This window comes from Panthera onca, chromosome B2 (genome assembly GCF_046562875.1).
Source record: "Panthera onca isolate mPanOnc1 chromosome B2, mPanOnc1 haplotype 2, whole genome shotgun sequence".
NCBI classification, from domain to species: Eukaryota; Metazoa; Chordata; class Mammalia; order Carnivora; family Felidae; genus Panthera; species Panthera onca.
The window spans coordinates 52,569,674-52,597,284 of record NC_138343.1 but is presented as its reverse complement, the minus strand read 5'-3'; the positions used below and the strand labels follow the sequence as shown (position 1 = coordinate 52,597,284).

Genomic DNA, 27,611 nt, shown 5'->3' with positions numbered 1-27,611 from the left:
AATTGACTTTAGCTACTATTCAAAGCGGACAATATAGACTATTTTTATCATGGGGGAGGCCATTTCATACTCATGAAAATGTTTCACTTTTTACCAGCAGCAAGCTTTTTCTGTAAAAGACTGGATAATAATATTTTAGGTTTCGTGGGTCAGATAATCTCTGTGCTCCTATTCAACTCTTATGGTGCAGAAATAGCCATGGTTAATAGGTAAACAGATAGGCATGGCATTGTTCCAATAAAATTTGACTTGCAAAAGACTAATGAGCAGGATTTGGCCTATGGGTCTTCGTTTGCCAACCTGTGCTTATAGGATGTTAAAGTAAGCTAATGAACGTAGTAGAGAACCATCACATTTGTTTTGGGGGGGAAAGTAGCCTCATGTGTAAATAGGTGAGAGAAGTGGCTCACAAGGATGGAATAGAAAATAGGAAGATGAAATGCAGTGAAGAATGGAGACCAGGCAAACCTTAGGCCTGGGAAGGAGTCTGAGGGAAAACTTGAGTGAATGAAAATGCAGGTTATGTTACCAAAGGGTAGTTACGGCCAGATAGTAAAGAATGCAAGAAAGGTTGGTTTGCTTTATATCGTTTTGAATTTGTTGTTTTTTTTCTTACATTGTTTTTCATATTTAGAGGGATGGCATGTAAATGGATGGCTTGGATTTTGTATTGAACCACATCTAGATATTTTGGGTTCAGAATGAAGTAATTATTCATTTATTTATCTGTAATCATTATATCTGAATCGAAAATGTTCTTTTCCATCTTTAGCCACCTTTTCCAAGTGTTAGGTTTATAGAACATTTTCTTTCTACATATTTTGTTTAAATTTATACAGGTTATTCAAATAAGATAATTATAGTAATTGCAAGAGCAGAGAAATGATTTCCTGCATAACTTTCAAGTTGTACTTGAATTATCCTATTTATCCCTCTGTCTTCTTTACTGCTTACTTGACTTACTGAATTGTTTATTTAATTCCAAAACACAACTTTTATTCACATTTTAATACTTTTGAAATTAGATTATGGTTTTAGAATCAATGAGTATGTATTGAATCATTGAATATATATGTATATATTTAATATGTATATTTTTTTTACTCCAAAACCTGTTATAAAATTTATAGTGTATCTTATAATGGACAACATCTTAGAATCAAGGAAATATGGTATTATCTTTTGTCTTGTTTTTGCTTCCACCTTTCTGTTGGCAACCACCTCCAGAGTTCCCGGAGAATTAACATTTCTGGAAAACTACTCTGATCTTGTCACTACGTTACCTAATAATTTTGAGTGATCTCAAAGTTCAGACTCCTTGGCATGGCATTCCAAGGGCCTTATTATCTAAAGCCTGTTATATTCTGGCTCACAGAATTGGATCTCCAGCCTCATTTCCTACCACCCCTCTCTCACTCATGTGAATTGCTTCATCCCTGACAATCAGACACATGATGCATTATTTTAATACAAGTGTTGTAAAAATCTCTGAGGAAAGTTTAATAAAATGGGATTGGTGTTGAGCTGAAAATAGCTAAAACAGGCTTTTTCTAAAGCTTAATACTTTAAGATGGAAAAGTATCATTATCATTTCAGGAAAGGCTTGACTTTTTCTATTAGAGTAAATTGTTGAAGAAGCTTACAGAATATCTTTATATGGAGCCTTTAAAACGTAGACTAGACGCTCTTCTGTATAGGATGATTTAGGTATACCCACGAGAGATAAACAAGATGAACTTTGAGGTTGTGGCCAACTCTAGGAGTTTTGGGGTGATTAATGACTCTATCTAAATGAGGCCAAAAGATCCAGATGGGAGTGAAGAGAAATTCAGTTAGTCATCTACTCGCTATTTCTCTATGATTCCAAAGAACTAGATATTTAACAGTTGGATGTGTGTACTTACTTAAATAAAACTATGTAGTTCACTGGTATTTTCTGCTTTGAATGTTCATATGCTGCTATAGTATAAATAATTCCACAAGATAAACACCTGTTACTCCATCTGCCATCAAATAACATTTATCAAATTGTCATTCTTAGAAAAAAAATGAGTTAAGTTAAAAATGTTCCAAAATTGTTTTTCTTTGTTCTAAGAATAATAATGGACTAGGGTAAAAAATATTTTTGGTGACTTTTTAGCTATTCATTTTTATAAAATGGAAATTAGGAAATGACTTAAATCATCTATATATTTATATGGCTCTATATTTTAAATTTAGGTATGTGTCTTGCACCCTGGGCTGTCCGTATGAAGGAAACATCACACCACAAAAAGTGACAGAAGTAAGATATACCTGTGGTTTTCTGGTTCTTGGTAAAATGATGTATAATATTTTTAAAAGCAGGCTGTTCTCCTTACTGTTGATTGCATCTGCACAACCAAGTTTCAGGAGAACCATGGAAGACAAGATCGATCACTTAACCAGTAGTTTCATTTTGACACTGAAGATGTATATATTGGCTACAACTATTCAAAGTTAAATAACATTTGAGTCTGCTCATGTTGGGGTTCATAGATGAAACATTTTTACATGGGTGGAACTTAGTGGGTGACCTTTCCACATTCCATCAGAATGTCAGGGAAGTTTGTACATGCACACTTAAACTTTGCTTTGATTGTTCAGGTATCATCCCGTGTTCTTGTCCTGCATACTTGGGCACTTGTATCAGAGTGTATACACTGCTTTTTCTGTACACTGTTCATTCCTTTGAGATCCTCTACTTCATCCTGAGACTCCAGTTCCTTTCATTAGAGAGCAGTTTTGCAGGAATAGATAATAGTCCTTAAAGATGACATTGTTAGAAATTCAGAACTTAGGATAAACCTTTGATGTGGCTAAAGCCATTCCTCTTTTGTGCCTTCATTTGAACTTTTGAAATTTGCTGCAGATTTTTCAAATGCGTGCTATCCCAGTCTATTTAAGGAAGACCTTTGCACACAGAGGCAGATATACTGTAAAATAAAGAAGCTTAAATATTTTAGTCCTTCACCTATATGGTACCCTTCTAAAACTCCTTATAAATTTGCATTCACAATTACATATTATTTTCTTAAAAAACACTTCCAAAACGATAGAACTTCAGGCTCCACAAAAACTAGGCTGCAAATCTACCTGTCCACCAAGCCCCTTGCTTTGCTGCCTTTTGCCTCATGGATGAGGTCTATGGATGGACCACACATACCCTCAGGCTCTCCATGTCTGAGGATGTCTGAGGAGTTGCTGAAGAGAACTGCGTAACAGGCAGATTGGAAGCATTAAGAATGCATGACCAGCAACCTTAAGTGAGTCATCTAGACTTAACCTTAGTTATCCAACATAAAGGGAATTTGCAGGTTACTTGGCAACCATTCATGAACCAGAAGTATTAAGTTAGAAATACTAAGTGACTCTACCAATCACACAACTACTTAGTGACAAAGCTGAAAGTATTTTTGATATCACGTGACCTCAAATCTCATGCCTTGAGAAATACTACTTCCAAAGTAAATTTGTAATGCTTCTGTTTGTTTAAAGGGCTGAGAAAGTAAGCCTCCCATAATTGAAATTGTAGCTTATAATTGCATAACTGAACAGGAGATGGACAGTTATGATTCTAAGGCCAACTTGAATATTAGAAAAAGATAATTATAGTAATGTCTTTAAAACTTTTATATAATAGTTGGGATTTAATAACCAAGGAAAAGGACCAGAAAATTAAAATATGTGTTTCCCATGAATACATAACTGATCTCAGGTATGACTTTTACTTGTAGATGATGTCTGCTAAGGAGTAACAGGGTTTGAATTTGTTCATTTCCATTATTATTATTATTTTTTTTTTTTTACTAGCTTCTCACCTTTCCCAACAGGTATCTAAAAGATTGTATGGCATGGGCTGTTATGAGATCTCTCTAGGAGACACTATTGGAGTGGGAACTCCAGGAAGCATGAAAAGAATGTTGGAGAGTGTCATGAAAGAAGTCCCACCCAGTGCACTTGCTGTTCACTGCCATGACACATATGGACAAGCCTTAGCAAATATCCTTACGGCCCTTCAGGTATTTTGCGTTATTTGTGTGTAAGTGTAAAATGGGTATCCTTAATGATAATATAAACATGTTAAAGGGTTTAGTGAGGTAATATTTATAAATTGCTACAAATATAATATTTAAACTACCCACCCCATGACAAGTACTCAGGAAACATCTGCAAATTGCGCATTTATTTTTAGGGCAATGATGTCTCCTTTTCCTGTTAATTTTATTTGATAAAATTTCTCTTTTTTTTTTTTTTTTTTTACTAAAGGGTAGTTCAATATTAGTTTTAGGTGCAACATAGTAATTCAGTAATTATATGCACGATCGCCACAGTCAGTGTAGTCACCCTCTGCACCATACAAACTTACTACAATATTGACTATATTCCATGAGCATTTCATGCTTATGACTTTGTTTTATAACTGGCAGTTTATACCTCTTAATACCCTTCATCTATTTCACTCATTCTCCATACCCTACTCCCTTCTGACAATCCAGAGTTTGTTCTCTGTATTTATGAGTCTATTTCTGCTTTTTTCTTTGCTTGTTTTGGTTTTTAGATTCCACATATGAGAGAAATCATGTAGTATTTATTTTTTCCTCTCTGACTTATTTCACTTAGTGGAATACCGTTTAGGTCCATCCATGTTGTTGCAAATGGCAAGGTTTCATTCTTTCTTAGGGCTGAGTAATACTGCATTGTGTATATATGTACCACATCTTCTTCATCCTTTCATCTATTGATGGACACATTGATTGCTTCACTATCTTGGTTGTTGTAAATAATGCTGCCACAGAATGGATAGACACATATATCTTTTTGAATTAGTGTTTTTGTTGTCTTCAGGTAAATGCCCAAAAGTTGAAATATGGGTTGTATGGTCTTTGTATATTTAATTCTTTGAGGAAATTCTGTACCATTGCGCACAGTGGCTGTACCAGTTTGAATTTCTGCCGGCAGTGCATGAGGGCTACTTTTTCTCCACATCCTCACCAGCACTTATTTCTTGTCTGAGACCAGCTATTCTGACAGGTGTGAGCCAATATCTCATTATGGCTTTGATTTGCGTTTCCCTGATGATTAGTCATATTGAGGATCTTTTAATGTGTCTGTTGGCCATCTGGAGTCTCCTTTAAAAAATATTCAAGTCCTCTTCCTATTTTTATTGGATTTTTTTGGTGTTAAATTGTATGAATTCTTACTATATTTTGGATATTATCCCCTTATCAGATACATCATTTGCAAATGTCTTCTCCCACTTAGTAGGCTGCCTTTTTGTTTTGTTGATGATTTTCTTCACTGTGCAAAAGCCTTTCATGTTGGAATAGTTCCAATACTTTAATTTTGTTTTTGTTCCCTGTGCCTGAGGAGACATGTATAGAAAAATGTTTCTGAGGCCAGTGTCTAAGAGATTACTGCCTATGTTTTGTTTTAAGAGTTTCATGGTTTCAGGTCTCATATTTATGTTTTTGAATCTATTTTGAGTTTCTTTTTGTGTATAGCATAACAGAGTGATCCAGTTTCATTCTTCTGCATGTAGATGTCCATTTTTCCCAACATCATTATTAAACTGACTAATGTATATTCTTCACTTCTTTTGTATTTTCCAAAGTCCTTTGTCACAGATGAATTAACCATAAAACTATGGGTTTATTTCTGGGCTCTGTATCCTGTTCTCTTGATCTATGTGTCTTTTTTTTTCTCTTTTAATTACTTTAGCTTTGCAGTATATTTTGAAATCTGGAATTGTGAGACCTCTGGTTTTGTTCTTCCTTGTCAAGATTGCTTTGGCTATTCAGGGTGTTTTTTGCTCCCTACAAATATTAGGATTATTGTTCTAGTTATGTGAAAAATGCCGTTGGTATTTTGATAAGGACTGGATTGAATCTTTAGATTACTATGGGATTGTATGGACATTTTAATGATATTCTTTCAATCAATGAGCATGATAGAGCTTTCCATTTCTTTCTGTCATTTTCAGTTTCTTTCATTAATTACTTACAGATTTCAAATGTCAGGTCTTTCACCTGATTGGTTAAATTTATTGTTAGGTATTTTATTATTGATGCAATTGTAAATAGAATTGTTTTCTTAGTTTTTCTTTCTTCCACTTTGTTATTACTGTATATAAATGCAACAGATTTCTCTTTAGTAATGTTCTATCCTGCAACATTACTTAATTCATTTTGTAGTTCTAACAGTGCTTTTGGTGTGGACTTCAGGGACTTCTATATAGATCATGTCATTTGCAAAGAGTGACAGTTTTACTTCCTCCATAATAATTTTTTTTGTCTGATTGCTAAAGCTGAGATTTGTAGTACTATGCTGGATAAAACTGGCGACATTGGATATACTTGTCTCGTTCCTGATGTTGGTGGAGAAGCTTTCTTCTTTTCACCATAGAGTATGATGTTAGCTGTGGGTTTTTCGTATGTGGCCTTTAATATGTATAGGAATATTCCCTTTAAACTCACTTTTTTGAGAGTTATTATTAAGTGCCGTTGAATTTTGTCAAAAGCTTTATCTACATTTGTTGATATGATCATAAGATTTTTGTTCTTCATGGTATTAAGTGGTATATCATGTATGTTGATTGGTGGATATGGAACCATCCTTGCATCCCTGTAATAATTAATTATGGTGAATGATCCTTAATGTATTATTTATTTGGTTTGATAATGTTGAGGATTTTTGTGTCTATGTTCATCAGAGACATTGGCCTGTAATTTTCTTTTCTAATAGTGCCTTTATCTGATTTTTGTACCTATATTTTGTTTAACAAGTTTTTGTGATGTTGCAGGCATCCTCTTCAGAGACTCTTGGCTTTTTTTTATCAAGTACATTATTTTAGGTCGTCAAAATGAAGATATTTGGAAAGCTAGGTGATGAAAAATTACTTACTAAATTCTAATAACTTAGTTATTTTTAATGCATTTATTTAAAACACTACATATAAATAGTGTTTATGGATATATCTTATAATTAGTGGTAGCTTGTTAACCTTAGTTAAAAATAGGTTTGTGTGATGTTTATAGAACCCATGATTTTGACAAAACAAGACTGTATCAAAACTTTCTAGTGTGGCTGAAAATCCGTATTGTAAAACTGTATGTCATAGTCCTAAAGTATACAGTTGTTTGGCAGAAGTTAAAAAACTATGTGAAGATCAAGCCCGACAAAGGGCTTATTTTGACTTTGTAGCATATGTGCACAAATCCATGTTTATCCTCTGGAAGCAGGCAAGGAACACTGTATTGAATTACAACAGAAAATGATATCCCATGGACTTTTGGGCGTGGGAATTTTTACAATTTTCCCTTCCTAGGTATTCTAGCTTCTAAAACAATAGACAAGTAGGGATCACTTCAGGATTCTGTGTTCAGCTACAACTGTAACTTATTAAGTGTTCCTGACCAGCCAGCTCCTGAAGACATCTGCCTCCCCCACCCCTCTCTGACTTCTCTGTGTGGATATTCCCTTTCTCTCTCCCTCTCCCCCTCTTTCCCCTCACTTCTCTCCTTCCCTTCCCCTTCCTTTTCTCATCCCACTATATGGGTATATCTTCTAAGCATGGTGACACTTTGGGTGGTGGTTTATTTGTGTAGCACAGTTACTATATAATGAATGATAATTTAGTTCTTTGGGATTTAGGAGTATGGTGCAAAATCTGAGAATCCAAACTTCTTCTGGAAACTACCTCTTGAAAATGCCCAAATGCAAAATATTGCTGATACCCTAATGTGATTTTAATGGTTAACAAGGCCTATTTGAGAAAGTAATGTTTAAAATCAGATATAAAACATGAGAACTAACCCCTATAAGGGGTGTAAGTATCTGTGTGTGCATGCATGTGCACATGCCAGTGTGTGAAAAGAATAGTTCAAGCAGATGAAACACCACTTAGGCAAAAGGCCTTGGGAGGGGGGAAGATTTTGTCCTAGGAACTGAGAGAAGACAAATAATTTATAAGAGAAGCTAAGCTTTATGACATAGGCTGAATTAATTGAAGAGCATCTCCTTGCAAAGAGGTGAGGACTGAAATCTTGGGGCATTTTCCCATCCTGAAACAGCCATACAAAGGGTTGGGAAATAACCCTGGTCCCAAGCAAGATGGTAACATGAATGAGAATGTGTATAAGATGGAGACCCCTCCCAAATGCCATGCTCTCAAAAGGTGAACCAGCAAAAATTCCTCCTCACGAGAGAAAAAGGCAAGGGTATTCATTCTCATGGCTTTGGCTACGTATACAGGAGAAATACTAAGTCCATCTTTATACGTCATAACTTTTTGCCAATCCCTGTGTGGACTTAGGGTTCAAATTCACATCACCTGTGCAGTGAAAGACCCAGGCCGATAAATTGTTTTTAACTGGTTGTGGGTTAGTGGCACCTTGAGGTGCCAGGAATGATTTAAATTTTTTTCTGAAAGAACACGTCTTCAACTTAAGCTGAACTATTTTTGGTGTGTGTGTGTTGTGTTGTGTTGTGTTGTGTGTGTCAGGGGAGGAAAAGGGCAAAGGTGGTGGATGTTGTCTTCAGCAGCCCCTGTGGCACTTAGTAGGAAATATATCTACCACTTTCTATAACTATGTGTTCTATTCTTGTACTATGTGCATAAGCACCAGGTAAGTATGGGAGATAGGAGGGTAGAATGGAGGCAGGGCCCTGGGAAAGCAATAGTATATTTCCAGCCTGGTCTTCCATTGCCCCAGATCATAAGTTGTTGTCACCATGTAAATTGGTAGAGAAGAGGGTAACAGTGGCTTGTCTAGGAAACAACATGATGTAAAGCTGGAGAGGCTAGTTGAAATGAACAAGTGAGTACGTGGCCAAAAAGCAGAAACCTGCTGGGGAATCTAACATTTGAAGTTGTAAAGTTTTGTCTTTTTTGCCATCCACTTTTATCCAGTTTGATGTCCCTGACAGTCTACACTATTGCTCTCTTTGAAACTGAGTGTAGCTGAGAAAATGTTTAAATGTTTTGGAACTTTTATGCTCATAAATCGACCTGAATGTGGTTCTGGACTGTCCTTGCAAACACACATATACTGGTCTCCAGCAACACTGAGTAAGGCTGAGTTCTCCAGGGATGTTTTCCTTTTCTCATCTCACATCCCCTCCCCAATAGCAGTAGCCACAACAAACTGACCACTTTTACCTTTAGTGGAGGAGAAAAAATGTCTTGGAAAAAAAACTGCCCGTGTTTAAATAGACAGGAAATCAGAGAAAGTTCCACTTCATTATTAACAGGACTAACCTTGGCTTCGGGAAGCAGTGGCTCTACTTCATTTTTAAAAATGGAATCTTTGAAGTGGCTTCTAGTAAAATTGGTGGTGGATGTGGAGTGGATATCATTTGCTTTAATTTGGGGCTTGAGAAACAGTTTACAGTGTTCTAAACTGGAAGTTAATATTAAGGCAAGGAGACATATAATAAGTGGAAACTTGGCCACAATTGTAGGAAACAAATGAGTTATAAATGGAACATCCCCCCTCAGTCTGGAAAGCACATACTAATCATGTAGTAGAAAGATCTTTCTTGGGTTCCCAGGTTTTATTGTGTGCTTTTATTACTTGAACATATGACTTATTCAAGTGTACATAATTGTATGCAAGTCAAGAACTCGTAATTATCAGATATTTAACATAGAGAAATAATTCTGAGACTATAGCTTTAAGTGTGGCATATTTATAACCACTCAAAATTGAAAGAGCAAGAAAATGAGGTGAGAAAACATGCAACATTTTAGTAATGGAAGAAATGTACATGGACCAATATACTTGTCTTAATTTTTTCTATAAAAAAATTTAGTTTCACCTTTCTCATGTTCCCAAGTACCCGAGTAAAATGCCAATGAACAAATTATTTAATCTACTTAATATCAGACAATTGGAGAGCCTATTTTTTTTCATTCAAATGATTTGTCTTCATAACTGGATACAAACACAATAAAACAAATGAGATCCAGTACCACAAATAACAGTACATGTTAATTGGTAGCATGGAGACAAAACAGAATAGGCAATATTTAGCTTTCTCCTAAAGAAATACTTTGTGTCTCTTTTCCTTAAACTTAATAGACTTTTAGTTAATGTGCCTTTCTTCATAATGTTTTCCATATGTTTATTATTCTCTTTTAGAAAAACCAAATTGTTTTCCTAATGTTTATATCAAAGCATTTTTTATATTAACTTTTGCTAAACCATATTTCAATGCTACCAAACAGCAAATATTTCTTTATGCAGTTTGTATTGGACGTTCTCAGGGAGAATTTCTGAAAATTCTAATCACTAGCCAGAGGAGTCTCTCTGTTGTCAGTTCTGTATCTATACAATGCATACAATGATGTCTGCCTCCTGAAATTAGGCATACTTGATATGCAATGTAGAGTTTCTAGAACAATTGCCTTGGTAACACTGCATTTAATAGTTATTATAGTCATTGCAATTAAAACTAGTAACAGTAAAAATAACTTCTTACTCAGTTTATTTGTGAGCCAGGAAACAGAGTTGCATTACAAATACATGTAAATACATGTTACTCATTTTTTAACATCTATAAAGATCTAACTAGGGGCACCTGGGTAGCTCAATCGGTGAAATGTCTGACTTTGGCTCAGGTCATGATCTCAAGGTTCGTGGGTTTGAGCCCCCATTGGGCTCTGTGTTGAAGGCTCAGTGCCTCAAGTCTGCTTCGGATTCTGTGTCTCCCTCTCTCTCTGCCCCTCCCCAACTTACCCTGTGTCTCAAAAAACAAACAAACAAAAACATTTACAAAATTAAAAAAAAATAAAGAACTAAATAGAATGAGCTAGAAAGAAAATTTTAAAAAGTGAAAATTTGATGCTCTTACAGAGGTGTTAAAAAAAAAAAAGTATCATTAGGGGCGCCTGGGTGGCTCAGTTGGTTGGGTGACCAACTTCAGCTCAGGTCATGATCTCGCAGTCCGTGAGTTCGAGCCCTGCGTCGGGCTCTGTGCTGACAGCTCAGAGCCTGGATCCTGTTTCAGATTCTGTGCCTCCCTCTCTCTCTGACCCTCCCCCATTCATTCTCTGTCTCTCTCTGTCTCAAAAATAAATAAACGTAAAAAGAAAATTAAAAAAAAAAGTATCATTAATTTTTAATAGATACTCATTTTATCAGACACTCTTGTAGATGTTAGATTTAGTTGTTAAAGTCTCTGAACAGTACTGCTATAAAGAAAATTGTCTTAGCTTAAATTCGTATTTTCAAATTTTTTTTATGATAATCTTTTTTTCTACACAATAAACTTGTTCCATCACAGTATTCTGCTGGAAAATATTCTTATTGGAAGGTGAGATAATATATAAATTATCAAAAAATACATAAATAAAAGAGGACAAGAATTCCAGCAAAAGTTTAATGTCCACATTTCCAACGTGTAGAAGAAGGGCTCCTGGGCCATAAAAGTCAGTGTGCAAAAGATGAACAAAGTAGCTTCCTATATTTTTTTCAGCTGGTTGGATTGCTTTTATCAGTGATGAAAATGATTAAATATTTGAAAAAAATGTAGCTTGCTTTTGTTTACCATCAACATCTTTTTAAAAACATTTTTTTTAATGTTCATTTATTTTTGAGACAGAGACAGAGCATGAACGGGGAGTTCCAGAGAGAGAGGGAGGCACAGAATCTGAAGCAGGCTCCAGGCTCTGAGCTCGAACTCATGGACGGTGATATCATGACCTGAGCCTAAGTCGGACGCTTAACCGACTGAGCCACCCAGGCGCCCCCCACCATTTTTTTTTATTAATATAAACTTCTCTGTTGTTTTAGCAATAGGTGATCAATTAGTTTTTATTTTCAGAGATAATATAATTTTTATATATTTCTGGAGTTAGATGGCATTTTAAACTGGCATTCAATTAATACATAAAAATAACACATGAAATTCTGTAATATGCTAAAAATGCAAGTATTCAATCTTTATGCAATGGATTATGCTTAGATCATAAGCTTGAAGCTTACCAAGAAGGAAAATATGTCCAAAAATAGTCTGCCTCTTCTACAGCAACGCGTCCATGCTGATTAAATTGGTTATCAGTGCCTTTTTTTTTTTTTTTTTTTTTTTTTTAACTTAGAAACGTTCTGTGAGACAGTAAAAAGAACACTGAATTCATCAGAATATTTTGTTTCTAATTATGGTTTAGCTTTGCCAAAAAAAAAAAAAAAATCAACGTTTCCCCAACTATATCAGAACATTTAATTTACAGTTGATTGACTCTCTGGGATAAAGGGGTATTCGTGGGGAACCACATTTATCCTTGAGATCTCCATTCCCAGAAGTCACAACTTTGATGATCCAGGAAAATCCCTAATACTTATTAGTCAGTTAGACAATCTTTCTCGGGCCCCAGAGGCTGAGTAGGTTGGAGGTGCAGCCCTGGTGGAGAGCAGGTGTAAACAGAAAGGTAGACTCAAACACCATGCACCTTGGAGTAGAAAGTGGAGAGTGGATCTGCTTGATGTCTTTTCACGGCCCATGAGCCTGAATGTCGTGCTGTTTGTTTCATTTTCTTAAAATTACCTAGAGTTCTCCCAGTGGGTACTCCTTGTTTTCACTTAAGACTTTAAAACAACATGATGCTGAGACACACATTTTTCCCATAACAATAAAATATGATATTGAGAAAGACTCCTATTTTTCCAGATTCCCAATTCTTGATACATTAAAAAAAAAAAAAAAAGCTGTCACCCTGGAAGCTATCTCTTTATGAGGGTTTCTCTTTATGAAGGTATCTCATTCACAAAATTTTCATCAATTCGTAGCAGATATAGTTAATCAAAATATCTTGTTTGCTCTTCTTGGATATTTTGACTTTATTAGCATGATCATATTATTCCAAAAATGAGATTAACGCAAGTCTCTTTGTCTTCGCATCTGAGTGCACCGAGTAAGACAGAAATCCTGGGCCGTAGCTGTGATTTCATTTTCTTTGCACATAATCAAGTTTTGAATCAGGAGGACAGACTCACCCTGGTAAATTTTAGCGGCTTTTAAAAAATAACCATTTTTAGTTTAAAATGAATCCTTGTTGCTGTTATCACCTTCAGGGAAAAAAATAACATCATCTGTTCATAAAATTATCTTCTTCCCGGTCTAGTCTTTGTTCTCTTTAGTACTTAACTTTGGCTTTTATATTATTATGGTGGCTGTTTGGGCCAGGATATGATATGATATTCTTTTCTTGGCATAACAGATGGAAATTTCAAAACTCACTACCTTTTCAAGCACCTCCCTTATTCATTCTGTAAATGTCTCATCTTATTGTTTTAATTTTGTTTCAATATCTTGTTTTCAACCAAGTACTCATCACTTCTCTCTCAACACATATGGTTTTAATTTGGAAATCTTGCTGTTTTGCCCTGTTTGTATAAAAACACATTCAGATTTTCATTTTCTAATTTCTTCCAAGTTTTTTTTTCTCAATTTTTGTTGTCTTATGGAAGCTCATGTTTACAAGGAAACTTTATATACATATATATTCTTGCCACTGAATGTAATGTGAATACTTATTTTCCTTTAGAAATATTGGTTTGAAATTGATTAGTTTGGTATTAACATGAAGTATTATTCGCTTGACTGGTTTTTGGCCTACTGGAATGTAATCAGTTGATGGTTATATGCCCAGCACTAAAACCAAAACCAAAACCAAGTACACACACAAGCATACACACACACACACACACAGAAAATTGGAACCACTGATAACACCAATAGCCAAAGTCAAGAATCCTTCCACTTTGTTGTTCAATCAACTGTCTCATATGTTACAGAGATTTCTAGTTCTGGGTTTGAACATAATGGGAGTAATATATGTTCCTAATATAGTTGTTAGATCACATTGTCTCATTTTTATAAAACTACTCACTTTAGAATACCAAACTTGTTAATGGTACTCTCTGTAAAGGTTAGATTCAAGAATAGTCAGGGTAGGAAGAGAAACTTAATAAAGTGCATGTCAAACATGGAATCCCAAACAAGAAGATAAAAGGTTTTTTTTCCCCCATTATTTATCAATTTCTTTAATGTAGAGCAGAATATAAAATGGAAATTATGGGTACCACTGTGACCATTTAGAATTATTTTATAATTAATTTTAAAATGCTCATTTAGCCAAAAACTTATCTACCTTGTATGTGACAATCTATTAGGTATGATAGATAATAGGAAGTAGTATAAAATACCATCACCTTACTCAATGTTTTCATCTCTCAAAATACTGAAATCATGTCAAATTGCTTAGGTAATGTTATTTTTACCTAGGTTACAAATTTAAGTTCTACAGACCTAATTTTTTAAAAATCTGTATAAATTACAATAATTAAGAATCAGGTTATGGGTACACATTTCTACTAAAGACTTCTCAAGTTTAGTAAAGATATTCTATGATTATCTTTTTATGATTTTGTTGAGATATAATTGACATACATTACTGCAAAGCTTCAGATATATAGCATAATGATTATACTTAAATTTATTATGAAATTATTACTATGACAGGCTTAGTTAACAACTATCTCGTACAGATATAATAAGAACAAGCTAAAAAGGAAAACAAAAATTTCCATTGTTATGAGATTTACTCTAAATTTTATGATTTATTACTATATTATTTTCCATGTATCATACAGAAGTGGTATATTGTATATTACATGTTGTAAATTACATTCCCTGGTGTTTGTTTATCTTACAGCTGGAAGTTGGTATCTTTTGACCACTAGGCATCCATTCCCCTTCCCTCTACACTGGCCTCTGGTAACCAAAATTAGAATCTTGTTTTTTCTTAGTTTCGTGGGGTGTTTTGTTTTTAGAGTCCACATATATGTGAGATCATACAGCATTTTGTCTTTCTCTGTCTGACTTATTTCTCTTAGCATAGTGCTCTCAAGATCCATCTATGTTGGCAGGGTTGTCAGGATTTCCTCATGTTTTATGGCTGAATATTATTCTATTATGTGTATGTATGCCACAACTTCTTTTTCCATTTATCTGTCATTGAACATTTACATTATTTCCACATCTTGGCTATTGTAAATAATGCTGCACTGAACACGGAATGCACATATCTGTTCAAGATAGTGTTTTAGGTTTCCTTTGGGTATATTCCCAGAGTGAAATTTTTGGGCCTTACAGTAGTTTTGTTTTTAATTTTTTTGAGGATTATCCATATTGTTTTCCATAGTGGCTATACCTGTTTACAATCCCAACAGTACATAAGAGTTCCCTTTTCTCCAGTCTTGCCAGCATTTGTTATCTCTTGTCTTTTTTGACGATGGCCATTGTACAGGTGTGAGGTGATAACTCATTATGGGTTTGATTTGCAATTCCCTAATGACTAGTGGTGTTGAGCATCTTTTCTTGTACCTGTCGATTATTTGTATATTATCTTTGGAAAAATGTCTATTCAGGTCTTTAGTCCTTTTTTTAATTGAATCATTTATTTTTAACTATTGAGTTATATGGGTTTTTATATTTTTATTAGATAATGTTTTGCTATTTTTTTCCCTGTTCCATATGTTGTCTTTTCACATTGTCAATTGTTTCTTTTGTGTGAAAACCCTTTTTAGTTTGATATAGTCCCACTTATTTATTTTTGGTTTTATTGTTTGTGTTGTAGGTGTCATTTCATCCTCCCCCCAAAAAAACGTTTGCTTTTATAGGAGCTTTTTTTCCCTTATATTTTCTTCCAGGAGTTTCCTTGTCTCAGATCTTACATATCAAACTTTAATCTATTTTGAGTCAATTTTGTGAGAGAGTGAGGTAAGACAGAGATCTATCTTTTAGTCTTTTTTTAAAAAAAAATTAAAGTTTATTTATTTTTGAGAGAAAGAGAGCATAAGTGGGAGGGGGCAGAGAGGGAGGGGGACACAGAATCTGAAGCAGGCTCCAGGCTCTGAGCTGTCAGCACAGAGCCTGACCTGGGGCTTGAACTCACAAGCTGTGAGATCATGACCTGAGCTGAAATCAGATGCTCAACTGACTGAGCCACCCAGGTGTCCCTAGCTTTTATTCTTTTACATGTAAATACTCAGTTTTCTCAGCATCATTTATAGAAAAGACTATCATTTGTTCATTGAGTATTCTTGAATCCCTTGTCAAATATTAGTTGAAGAAGATACATGCTTGGTTTATTTTTGGGCTGTCAATTCTTTTCCACTAATCTCTGTGTCTCTTTTTATACCAGGGCCATACTGTTTTGATTTCTGCAGATTTATAGTACACTTTGAAACCAGAAAGTATGATGCCTTCTGCTTTGTTCTTTCTCAGGATTGCTTTGGCTGTTAAGGGACTATAAATTTTGAATTGCTTTTTTCCTACTTCTATAAAAATGTCATTGGAACCTTTATAGGGAATTCATTGAATCTATAGATGGCTTTTTGTAGTGTTGACATTTTAACAATATTCTTCCAATGTATGAACACAGGATACTTACCATTTTTTTGTGTTTTCTTCAATTTATTTTGTCAATATCTCATAGTTTATAGAGGTTTTCCCCCTTCTTGGTTACATTTATTTCTAAGTATTTTATTTTCTTTGATGCTATTGTAAATTGAATTGGTTTTTCTTCATCAGATAATTTGTTGTTAGTGTATAGAAATCCTGATTATTGAATGTTAATTTTGTATCCTACAATTTTACTGAATGCATTGGTTAGACGAATTAAACTAATTCAACTAATGACTTCAATAGGATTTCTACAGTTTATACTTCTCTTTCCCCTTACATTTTAGGATAGTGATGTTACAATTTACATTTTTTATATTGTGTAATAACAGACAATTTAAGTTATGGTTATTTTACTATATTCGTTTTTTAACTTTTAAAGTAGAATTGTAGGTCCACCTAGGTGGCTCACTCAGTTAAGCATCTGACTTCAGCTCAGGTCATGGTCTCATGGTTTTTGAGTTTAATCCCTGTGTTGGGCTCTGTGCTGACAGCTTGGAGCCTGCTTCTGTCTATGTCTCTGTCTCTCTCTGCCCCCCATCCCCCCCCAAAAAAAACCTAAATATTAAAAAATATTAAAGTGGAATTGTAAATGAATTATGCATTACCATTACCAAATTACAGAATTATTAACTATGTGTATACCATTACCCATGAGTTTTACAATGCATTTTTAAAATGTTATGATGTTAATAAATCTTTTATTTCCAATCAAAGAACTCCCTTTTAGATTATTGTATAGCAAGTCCAGTGGTGATGAACTCCTTCTGCTTTTACCTGTTTTATCCCTCCTTCGTTTCTGAAGGACAGCTTGGCTGGTATAGAAATATTGGTTGAGTTTTTTTTTTTCAATATTTTGAGTATATAATTTTATTGTCTTCTGGCCTGATGAAAAGTTTCTATAGAGAAATCCACTGATAGTCTTTTGTGGGTTCCCTTGCATGTACTTCTCTATTTTTCTTTGCTAATTTTAAACTTGTTTTTTGGTCTTTGACTTGTTTTTTTAATATATTTGATATACAGTGTTACATAATTTCAGGAGTACAACATATACAAAGTATATACATTATGCTATGTTCATAAGTATGACTTTCAGCTGGTCCCATAAGACGCTACCATAACACCATATTCCCTGTGGTTTACTTTTTGTCCCTGTGACTTATTCATTCCACTAATGGGCCTCTGTATCTCCCATTCCCTTTCACTCATTTTGCCCATCTCCCTACCTCTCTCCCCTCTGGCAACCATCACCTTGTTCTGTATGAGTCTGTTTCTACTTTTCATTTGCTTTTTATTCATTTCTTCTTTTATATTCCACATGTACATGAAATTATATTTTATTTGACCTTTTCTGACTTCACTTAGCATAATATCCTCTAGTTACATCATGTTGCAAGTGGCAAGATCTTAACAATTTTTATGGCTGTGTAATATTTCATTGTGTATACATACCACTTTTTTATCTCTTTATCTACTGATGGTCACTTCGGTGGCTTTCATATCTTGCTATTGTAGATAATACTGCAGTTAATATAGGAGTGCATAAATCTTCTTGAATTAGTGTTTTCATTTTCTTTAGGTAAATACCCACTAGTAAAATTACTAGATCATATAGTATTATTTTTTAATTTTATATACATATATAAAATTTATTGTCAAATTGGTTTCCATACAACACCCAGTGCTCATCCCAACAGGTGCCCTCCACAATGCCCATCACCCACTTTCCCCTCCTTCTCACCCCCCATCAACCCTCAGTTCTCACTATTTAAGAGTCTCTTATGGTTTGCTTCATTCCCTCTCTGTAACTTTTTTTTCCCCCTTCCACTCCCCCATGGTCTTCTGTTAAGTTTCTCAGGATCCACATACGAGAAAGAATGAAATCTGCCCATTTGTAGCAAGGTGGATGGATCATATAGTATTTCTATTTTCACCTTTTTGAGGAAACGCCGTACTGTTTCCACAGTGGCTACAGAAGTTTACATCCTCAACAACAGTGGTCTGGGGTTCCTTTTTCTCCATATCCTTACCAACAGTTTTTTTTGTTGTTTGTTTGTTTGTCTTTTTGATTCCAGCCATTCTGACTGGTATGAAGTAGTATCTCATTGTGATTTTGATTTGCTTTTCCCTAATGATTTGTAACGTTGAACATCTTGGATTTGACTATTGGCCACCTTTGTCTTCTTTGGAAAAATGCCCATTTTAGTGGGATTATTATTATTATTTGGTTTTGAGTTGTATGCGTTCCTTATTGTATATATTAACCACTTATCAGATATATCATTGTGAATATTTTTTCCCATTCTGTAGGTTGCCTTATTGTCTTATTGATGGTTTTCTTTGCATTGTAAACGCTTTTTAAATTTGGTGTAATTTAAATCTATTTTTTTTTTCTTTTGTGTCTTTTGCTTAAGGAGACATATCTAGAAAATGTGGCAAGGCCAGTGTCAAATCACTGTTTTCTTGAGGATTTTCATTGTTTCAGCTCTCAAATTTAGGTATTTATTTTTTATTTTTGTGTATGATACCAAAGTGGTCCTGTTTCATTTTTTGCATATGGATATCCAGTTTTCTCAGCACCATTTGTTAAGGAGACTATCCTTTCCCATTGTAACATTCCTGCCTCCTTTGTTATAAATTAATCATATAAAGGAGGGTTTATTTCAGGTCTCTCTCTTCAGTTTCCCTGATTTGTGTGTCTGTTTTTGTGCCAGCACCATACTGTTTTGATTACTATGGCTTTGTAGAGTATCTTGAAATTTGGGATTATGATACTTCCAACTTTGTTCTTCTTTCTCAAGACTGCTTTAGCTATTTGGGTACTTCTGTGGTTCTGTACAAATTTTAGTATTATTTGTTCTAGTTCTGTGAAAAATGCTATTAGTATTTTGGCAGGGATTGCATTGAATCTGTAGATTGCTTTGGGTAGTGGGGACATTTAACAGTATTAGTTTTTCCAGTCCATGAGCATAGAATATCTTGACATTTCTTTGTGGAGTCTTCAATTTCTTTCATCAACATTTTATAGTTTTTAGAGTACTTGTCTTTCACCTCCTTGATTAAGTTTATTCCTTGTTTTTTTTTTTTTATTCTTTTTAGTGGAATTGCAAATAGAATTGTTGGCTTAATTTCTCTACTACTTTATTAGTGTATAGAAACATAAACACTTTTTGTGTATTGACTTTGTATCCTGCAACTTTACTGAATTCATATTTTGTGATAGTTTTTTGATGGAGTGTTTAGGGTTTTCTACATATAGTGTCAGCAAATAGTTTATGTCCTTGCCAATTTAGTTGCTTCTTTTTTCTTGTCTGAATAGTGTGGTTAGAACTTACATTATTATGTTGAGAAAACTGGAGAGTGGATATCCTTGTATTATTACTGAAAAAGTTCTCATTTTTTAACCATTGAGTGTAATATCAGCTGTGGGTTTTTCATGTATGGCCTTTGTTATGTTGAGGTGTGTCTCCTCTAAAACCAATTTGTTAAAAGGTTTATCATGAACCGATGTTAAATTTTGTCAAATGCTTTTTATGTATATATTGAGATGATAATCTCATTGTTATCCTTCCTCTTGTTGATGTTTATCACATTGGTTGATTTGCAAATATTGAAACATCCTGGAATCCCTGAAACAAATTCCACTTAATTGTGGTGAATATTATATTGTTGAATGTGATGTGCTAGTATTTTGTTGACGATTTTGCATCAGTATTCATCAGAAATATTGGCCTGTGGTTTCTGTTTTTGTAGTCCTTATGTGGTTTTGGTGTCAGGGTAATTAGGTATTTGGAAGCTTTTCTTCCTTTTTTATTTTTTGGGATAATTTGAGGAGAACAAATATGAACTCTGCTTTAAATGTTGGTAAAATTCCCCTGAGAAGCCTTCTGGCCCTGGATGTTAGCTTGTTTAGAGTTTTTGACTATCAATTCAATTTTGTTGCTACTAATTGGTCTGTTGAGGTTTTGTGTTTCTTTTTCATTCAGTTTTGGAAGAATGCATATTTATAGAAATCTGACCATTTCTTCTAGGTTATCCATTTTATTGGCATATAATTTTTGATAGTATTCCCTTATCATCCTTTGTATTTTTGTGGCGTCAGTTGTTACTTCTTTATTTCTGATTTTATTTAGATTATATCTTTTTTCTTGATGGGTCTGGCTAAAGATTTATCAATTTTGTTTCTCTTTTCAGTTCTTGGTTTCATCAGTCTTTTCCATTGTTTTTTGTCTGTTTGGTTTGTTTTGTTTAACCTTTGTTTCATTTGTTTCTTCTCTAATCTTTATTTTTTCCTTCCTTGTACTAACTTTAGGCTTTTTTGTTTTTCTAGTTCCTTTAGGCATAAAGTTATTTTGTTTATTTGAAATTGTTCTTACTTCTTCAGGTAGGCCTGTATCACAACTTTCCTCCTTAAAACTGCTTCTTCCAAATTCCAAAGTTTTTGGACCATTGTCTTTTCATTTGTCTCCATGTAGTTTTTGGTTTTCTCTTAATTTGTTCGTTTACCAATTGGATGTGTAGCATGTTGTTCAGCCTCCATGTGTTTATGTTTTTTGTTTTTTCTTGTGATTGATTGCTAGTTTCATACCATTGTGGTTGGAAAAGATACTTATGATTTCAATCTCAAACTTATTGAGACTTGTTTTGTGGCCTAACATATTATCTAAATTGAAGAATGTTGCATGCGCACTTGAAAGAATACACTTGTGTGTATTCTGTTTTTGTGTGGAATGTTCTGTATTATTGGTTAAGACCATCCCTGCTAATGTGTCATTGAAAGACACTGTTTCTTTATTAATTTTCTCAGGACGATGTATCCATTGATATAAGTGGGGTGTTAAAGTTGCCTACTATTAGTGTATTACTGTCAATGTCTCCCTTTATGTCTGTTAATATTTGCTTTATGTATTTACATGATCCATTGTTGGGTTCATAGATATTTACATTGTTGTAACCATCTTGGATTTATCCCTTTGCCAGTCTTGTTACAGTTTTTGCTTTAAAGCCTATTTTGTGTGTTGTAAGTATTGCTACCTTGGCTTTTTTCCCCTTCCTTTAGCGTATATTTTTTTTAATCCCTTCACTTTCAGTCTGTATGTGTCTTTAGGTCTGAATTGATTTTCTTGTAGGAAACATATAGATGACTTTTTTTTAAAAATCCATTCTGCCACCCTGTATCTTTTAATTGGAACATTTACACTATTTACATATAAAGTAATTGTTTTATAACTTTGAGAGAGAGCATGCAAATGGGCAGAGGAAGGGGGAGAGAATCCCAATGCAGACCTTGATATCATGCACCATGAGAGATCATGGCCTAACTGGAAATCAAGAGAGGCCCAACTGACTGAGCCACCCAGGTGCTCCTCAAGTAATTATCGATAGGTATATACTTCCATTTTGTTAATTATTGTCTGGTTGTTTTTGTAGTACCTCTTTTTTTCCTTTATTCTCTTGCCTTTTCCTTTTGTGACTTTCTGTAGTGTTATTCTTGGATTTCTTTCTCCTTATTTTTTGTGTATCTTTTATAGGTTTTAGGTTTGTGGTTATCATGAAGGTCATTTATTGCACCCTAAGTACATAGCAATGTAGATTAAGTTAGTGATAACTTTTTTTTTTTAATTTTTTTTAACATTTATTTATTTTTGAGACAGAAGGAGACAGAGCATGAATGGGGGAGGGTCAGAGAGAGGGAGACACAGAATCCAACACAGGCTCCAGGCTCTAAGCTGTCAGCACAGAGCCCGACGCGGGGCTCTAACTCACGGACCGTGAGATCATGACCTGAGCCGAAGCCGGCCGCTCAACCGACTGAGCCACCCAGGCGCCCCAGTGGTAACTTAACTTTAAACATATTCCTAAAGAATTTTCTTGGGGCACCTGGGTGGCTCAGTCAAACATCCAACTTTGGCTCAGGTCATGATCCTGTGGTCCTTAGGCTCAAGCCCCGTGTTGGGCTCTGTGATGACAGCTCAGTGCCTGGAGCCTTCCTGGGATGCTGTGTCTCCGTCTCTCTCCCTGCCCCTCCATCCCTCTCTCTCTCTCTCTCTCTCTCTCTCTCTCAAAAATGAACATTAAAAAAATAAAAATGAGGGGCACCTGGGTGGCTCAGTCAGTTAAGCATCTGACTTTGGCTCAATTCATGATCTCACAGCTTATGAGTTCAAGCCCCAGGTCGGGCTCTGTGCCGACAGCTCAGAGCCTGGAGCCTGCTTAGGATTCTGTGTCTCCTTCTGTCTCTGCCCCTCTCTCACTCAGGCTCTGTTGCTCTTAAAAATAAATATACATTAAAAAAAAAGAAAAAAATAATAAAAATGAATAAATAATAAAAGAACTTTCTGTACTCCTTTGTCCATGTTTTATGTATATCTTGTCCTATTTTACATATTTTTTCATAATTTTCTCTTAATTATGGCCTTTTCTTTTCCACTTAGAGAAGTCCCTTGAGCATTCCTGGAAGGCTGGTTTAGTAGTGATAAATTCCTTTAACTTTTGTTAGGGAAACTATACCTACCTTTAATTCTAAATGATAACCTTACCAGGTAGATGTTTTTTGTTTTTTTTTTCTTTTCAGCTCTTTGCAGGTCACAGGGACTGGCATGATATATTTCAAAGTTTCTGTTGGAAAATCAGCTGATAGCCTTATGAAGTTTCCCTTTTACTTTTTAATTCTCTCTTGATCTTTAACCTTTGACATTTTAATCATTATGTGTTGTGATTTAGACCTCCTTGGGTTCATCTTGTTTGGAAGTGTCTTTGCTTCCTAAACAGGGATGTGTATTTCCTCTGCCAGGTCAGGGAAATTTTCAACTATTATGTCTATAGTGATGTTTTATGCCCCTTTCTCTCTCTCATCTCCCTCTGAGACCCGTTGTAATGGCAGTGTTGGTTTGCTTGACATTGACCAAACTCAACCCTTAAGGTGTCCTTTTTCTTTCTGGTCATCATAGGTGGTGTCTTCCAGCTCAACTGGTCTGTTTTTCTGTATCTGTTAATTTCCTTTAGTGTATTTTTCACTTTATTTTTTTTTTAATTCTGATTGTTTCTTTTCTGTCTCTTTGTCAAAGTTCTCAGTTCTTCCACTATGCTCTCCATTCTCCTGAGTTTCTTTATGGAAGAGATAGGGGCCTGAAACCCACATGGGCACAAATTGGGAGTTCCCAGGGTTCTCCATGCCTAGGCCATGTTGGTTGGTTGGTTGGTTGAGCAGACCCTAAGCCAGCAGGTCTTGGAGAACTGTGCACCAAAAGTATCCTAGCAAGCCACCTGGAGACAAAGTGGTGTGGGCATGGAATGTGATTGATGCCAGTATTCCCTTGGTGGGAATACAAGTGAGTGCTAACCAGGGGTGTCCCAGTGTGCCATGCTGAGGCCAGTCCAGTGGGATGCCCTGGTCTGGTGTGGGCTAGGGGCTTAGGGTTCACTGAGGTAGTAGGCCAGCTAGGGTGCCTGTATGTATCCTTTTCCCATCCATTCTGTCATTGTGGAGGGGAACTTAAACCACTAACCCCTTCAATCTGGAGAGAGTTCCAGTGGCTCTATGTCATTTGGAAGGGTTCCAGTGCTCGTCCCTTTATATTCTAGTTGCTCTTTAAACCATGACTTTTTTTTCCTGTGCCCCCATGTGTCCAGGACTAGTGTTGGTTAGGGACCTAGGACTCACTGAGGTGGCTGACTAGCTATTGCACCTGGAACCTTGCTTCCTTCTATGCTATTGCAGTGTTGAGGGAACTTAAACCATGGACCTTTTCAGGACCTCAGACCCAGAGAATTTCAGCACTTCCCCTGTCATTTGGCAAGTTCTTTTTATTACAGTTGCCCTTTATAAACCCTGGCTTTTCTCTGTGCCCTAGATAAGACAAATCTGCCTTCTCTCAGTATCATCTCTCCCTACTGTAGTTGGCAGTGTAGGGGATCAAGGTGCCCTTGGTACCATGTTTGTATTTCTCTTGTTGGTTCTCTATATAATCTCTGTCTTGTGCAGAAGCTCTTGAGTCAGCATTCCATTCTTCTTCAGGATGAATTGCTTTGCAAAGAGGTATAGATTTTCTGTGTCCATGGAGGAGGGGAGTTCATGGTCTTCTCGTGTCACCATCTTGGACTGGCATTCTTGTTGTTAAGTTTTGACAATTTATTGTGTATCTCTATGAAGCATTTTTTGGGCTCAAAATATTTAGGTCTCATGGGCTTCTTAGATATATATGTCTATTTTCTCCCCATATTTGGGAAGTTTTCAGCCAATATTGTGGTACATATACTTTTCTTTTGTCTTTCTCATGCCCTCTGGAATTCCCATAATGAGAACATGGTGCTTTTTCATTGTATCTCATAATTCTGTTGGCTTTCTTCACTCCTTTTCATTTTGTTCCTCTGACTGATAATTTCAAATGTCCTATCCTACAAGTTGTGGATCCTTTCATCTGCATGGTTGAGTCTCCTTTTATAACTCTCTTTGGAATTCATTTATTTCATTTTTCAGCTTAAGAATTTTTTTGTTGTTTGGTTTGGTGGTTTCTATTTAACTTCTCATTTTCCTGATTTTGTTTAGTTGTCTTTGTGTTCTTATAATTCACTAAACTTCTTCAAGAGGATTACTCTGGATTATGTTTGTAGATATCCATTTGTTTACAGTTATTGAAGCTTTATTAATTTCTTTTGGCAGTGTTACATTTACCAGACTTTTCAAGATCTGTGAATTCTTACGTGGTTATCTGCACATTTGAGTAAACAGTCTCCTCTTCTGGACTTTGAAGGTTGGCTTCAAAGTTCTTCACCAGTCAGTTCAGTTTGAGTTTCTGAATGTCTCTGTGGTAACATCCTTGGGCAGGTGGGTCCTGCCATTAGGATTTATTTTTGGAAAAGGCAATTATTTGAGCTCAGAGGTCAGGGTTGGGGATATGCTACTGGTCGAGAATAGTTGGAAACTACTTCAGGCTTGGTTCCATTCCCAAATAACTTTGTAGAATGGGCTCTGTGGTTGCCGGGATTCTTTGCTTAGACTTATTAAATGGTTGTGATTGGGTACTATATTCACTGGTAGCTGAGGGTATGAATTTGCTTCCCTGCCCTGAGATGGTAACTCAGTGGGATCCAAGGCATACATAGTTCGTTGTTTGGGTACCCCAGTAAGGCAAGAGTGTGCACTGGATATACTGGTCAGGTGAGGCCACTAGTTTTGTTCTGCATATGGAAAAGCTAGGTGTTCTGTCTGTTCAAGTGCCACTGTAAGCAGTGCTGTTAGATGAGCCGCACAGCTTCCGAAGTACTCTCACAATTGTCAGATGGGCTGAAGCTGTATTCAATTGTAAGAGGGACTATGAATTAGTTTTCTTCATAGGGTTACTGAGATAAAGGGCTCAAAGACCACTAAGCTTCTTTGTGGTGATGCACATTCCATGTTCCCTTGGCCCAGTAGTGCCATGGGCTTTAGTTTGTGGGTGATCAGCTCTGTCTGCTGTCAGCTCAAGCATTGGTCAGTTACACAATATTTATGTATTCTTATCAGACTTTCTGGTCAAAATGGGGTTAACAAGCATGCTCTATAGTGAATAGGGCTATGACACCTTTCTTGCCTGGGGAGAAGTGGTAGGCAAGGCCAGGAGCTACACCCAGCGATGGATGATGCTATGAATTAACTCCATGCCTGGAGGTAGCAAGAAAACCAACCCACCATACTCGGTACTAGCTTTGCTCTGACGGTTATTGACTATTGCTGACTATATATATGTGTGTATGTGTGTGTCTGTGTCTATATATATGTGTGTGTGTGTGTGTGTATAAAATTTGAACAGTGAGTACTCTAGTTGTGGGAAGAATGCATGCAAGAGTAAGCTCAGTTACTAATTGACCTTGTAGAGTTTGCAGTATGAGCAGAGGGAATTTCAGGTAAGTGTCACAGGAACCCACAGGAGACCATGAATGCACCAAAATGAGAGAGCTTTTTATTTTGTTACACTTTACTGGCAGTTGACAGTATTTGATATTTGCAAATCAGGACAGCTTGATTAATGCCTTGTTTCAGGAAGCTCACTCCAAATTCTATGTGGAGGATGAACTAGTGGGATTTGGGGTGATGCAGAGATGAAAAGGCAAAGTTATAGAGACACAGACACTAGGGAGAAGACTACTGCAATAGTCACTTCCTGGTGATAAATGATAGGAGGGAAAAGAGAATGAAGGATACATATGGGACATATTATTCCAATGCAGACTCAGTGGGACTAGGAATTGCTCATGAGTATTTCTAGGTGAGGGTAATAAAGAGTAAGGGTAGATTCAGGCAGTCAGAATAATGACTCCAAGACTGCAAGTTTAGAAAGTAGGTGATTAGGATATTTTATCTTTCCAAGACATTGCCAGTTTTATGAGAACAAATGCAGTCACCTGTTAATGATAGTAATCCATATTTCATGAACTCATGGTTCAACATGACCACAGCAAAATAATTCCTCAGGATTGCTTCAATCCCTAAGGCAAATAGACTTTTGGAAGGCCTCTCTGCCAAATAATTTAAAAGTGCAGTCAAAACTAAATTCTACATTTTTTTATTGTTTAAAGCAGGTTTTAAAGGGGCATATTAATTGGGGGTTTTCCATTTTTATTGAGATACAATTGAAATACATCACTTTATGAGTTTCAGGTGTAAAGCATACATATTTTGTGAAATTATTTCAGTAATAAGTTACCATCCAAATCTCATATATAGACAATAAGAACTAGAAAAAAAGGAACTTTTTTTGTAATGAGAACTCAGAATTTATGACTTAACAATTTTCATATATATCATACAACAGTATCAAAATGTATATTACAGCACGAGTACATGTTTATAACTAGCAGTGGGGGTCTTTGACCACCTTGCTCCAGTTCCCTCTCTCTCCACCACTTCTGGTAACCAAAAATCTGATATCTCTGGGGTTTTGTGTGTGTTTTAAATGTAAATGATGTAATTCAGTGCATGTAAGTTTTTGTCTAACTTATTTCACTTAGTATAATTTCCTCAAGGTCCACCCATGTTGTTACAAGTGGCACAATTTTCCTGTGTTTTTTTTTTTTTTCTGCTGACTAGTATTCCATTGTGTGTATATATACCAAACCTTCTTTACCTATTCATCCATCAATGGTCA

General features: G+C 35.6%; 1 protein-coding gene across 3 annotated transcripts in view; it reads left to right on the top strand.

Annotated features, from left to right (window-relative positions):
• HMGCLL1 (3-hydroxy-3-methylglutaryl-CoA lyase like 1) overlaps nt 1-27,611 on the top strand; it is a 191,553-nt gene that overhangs the window by 86,149 nt on the left and 77,793 nt on the right. For all 3 annotated transcript variants that reach the window (XM_078447022.2, XM_078447023.2, XM_060615783.3), the window contains 2 exons: nt 2,221-2,284; nt 3,852-4,040. In XM_078447022.2, the coding sequence (XP_078303148.1) occupies nt 2,221-2,284; nt 3,852-4,040 (253 nt within the window). The remainder of the gene's footprint in view (nt 1-2,220; nt 2,285-3,851; nt 4,041-27,611) is intronic.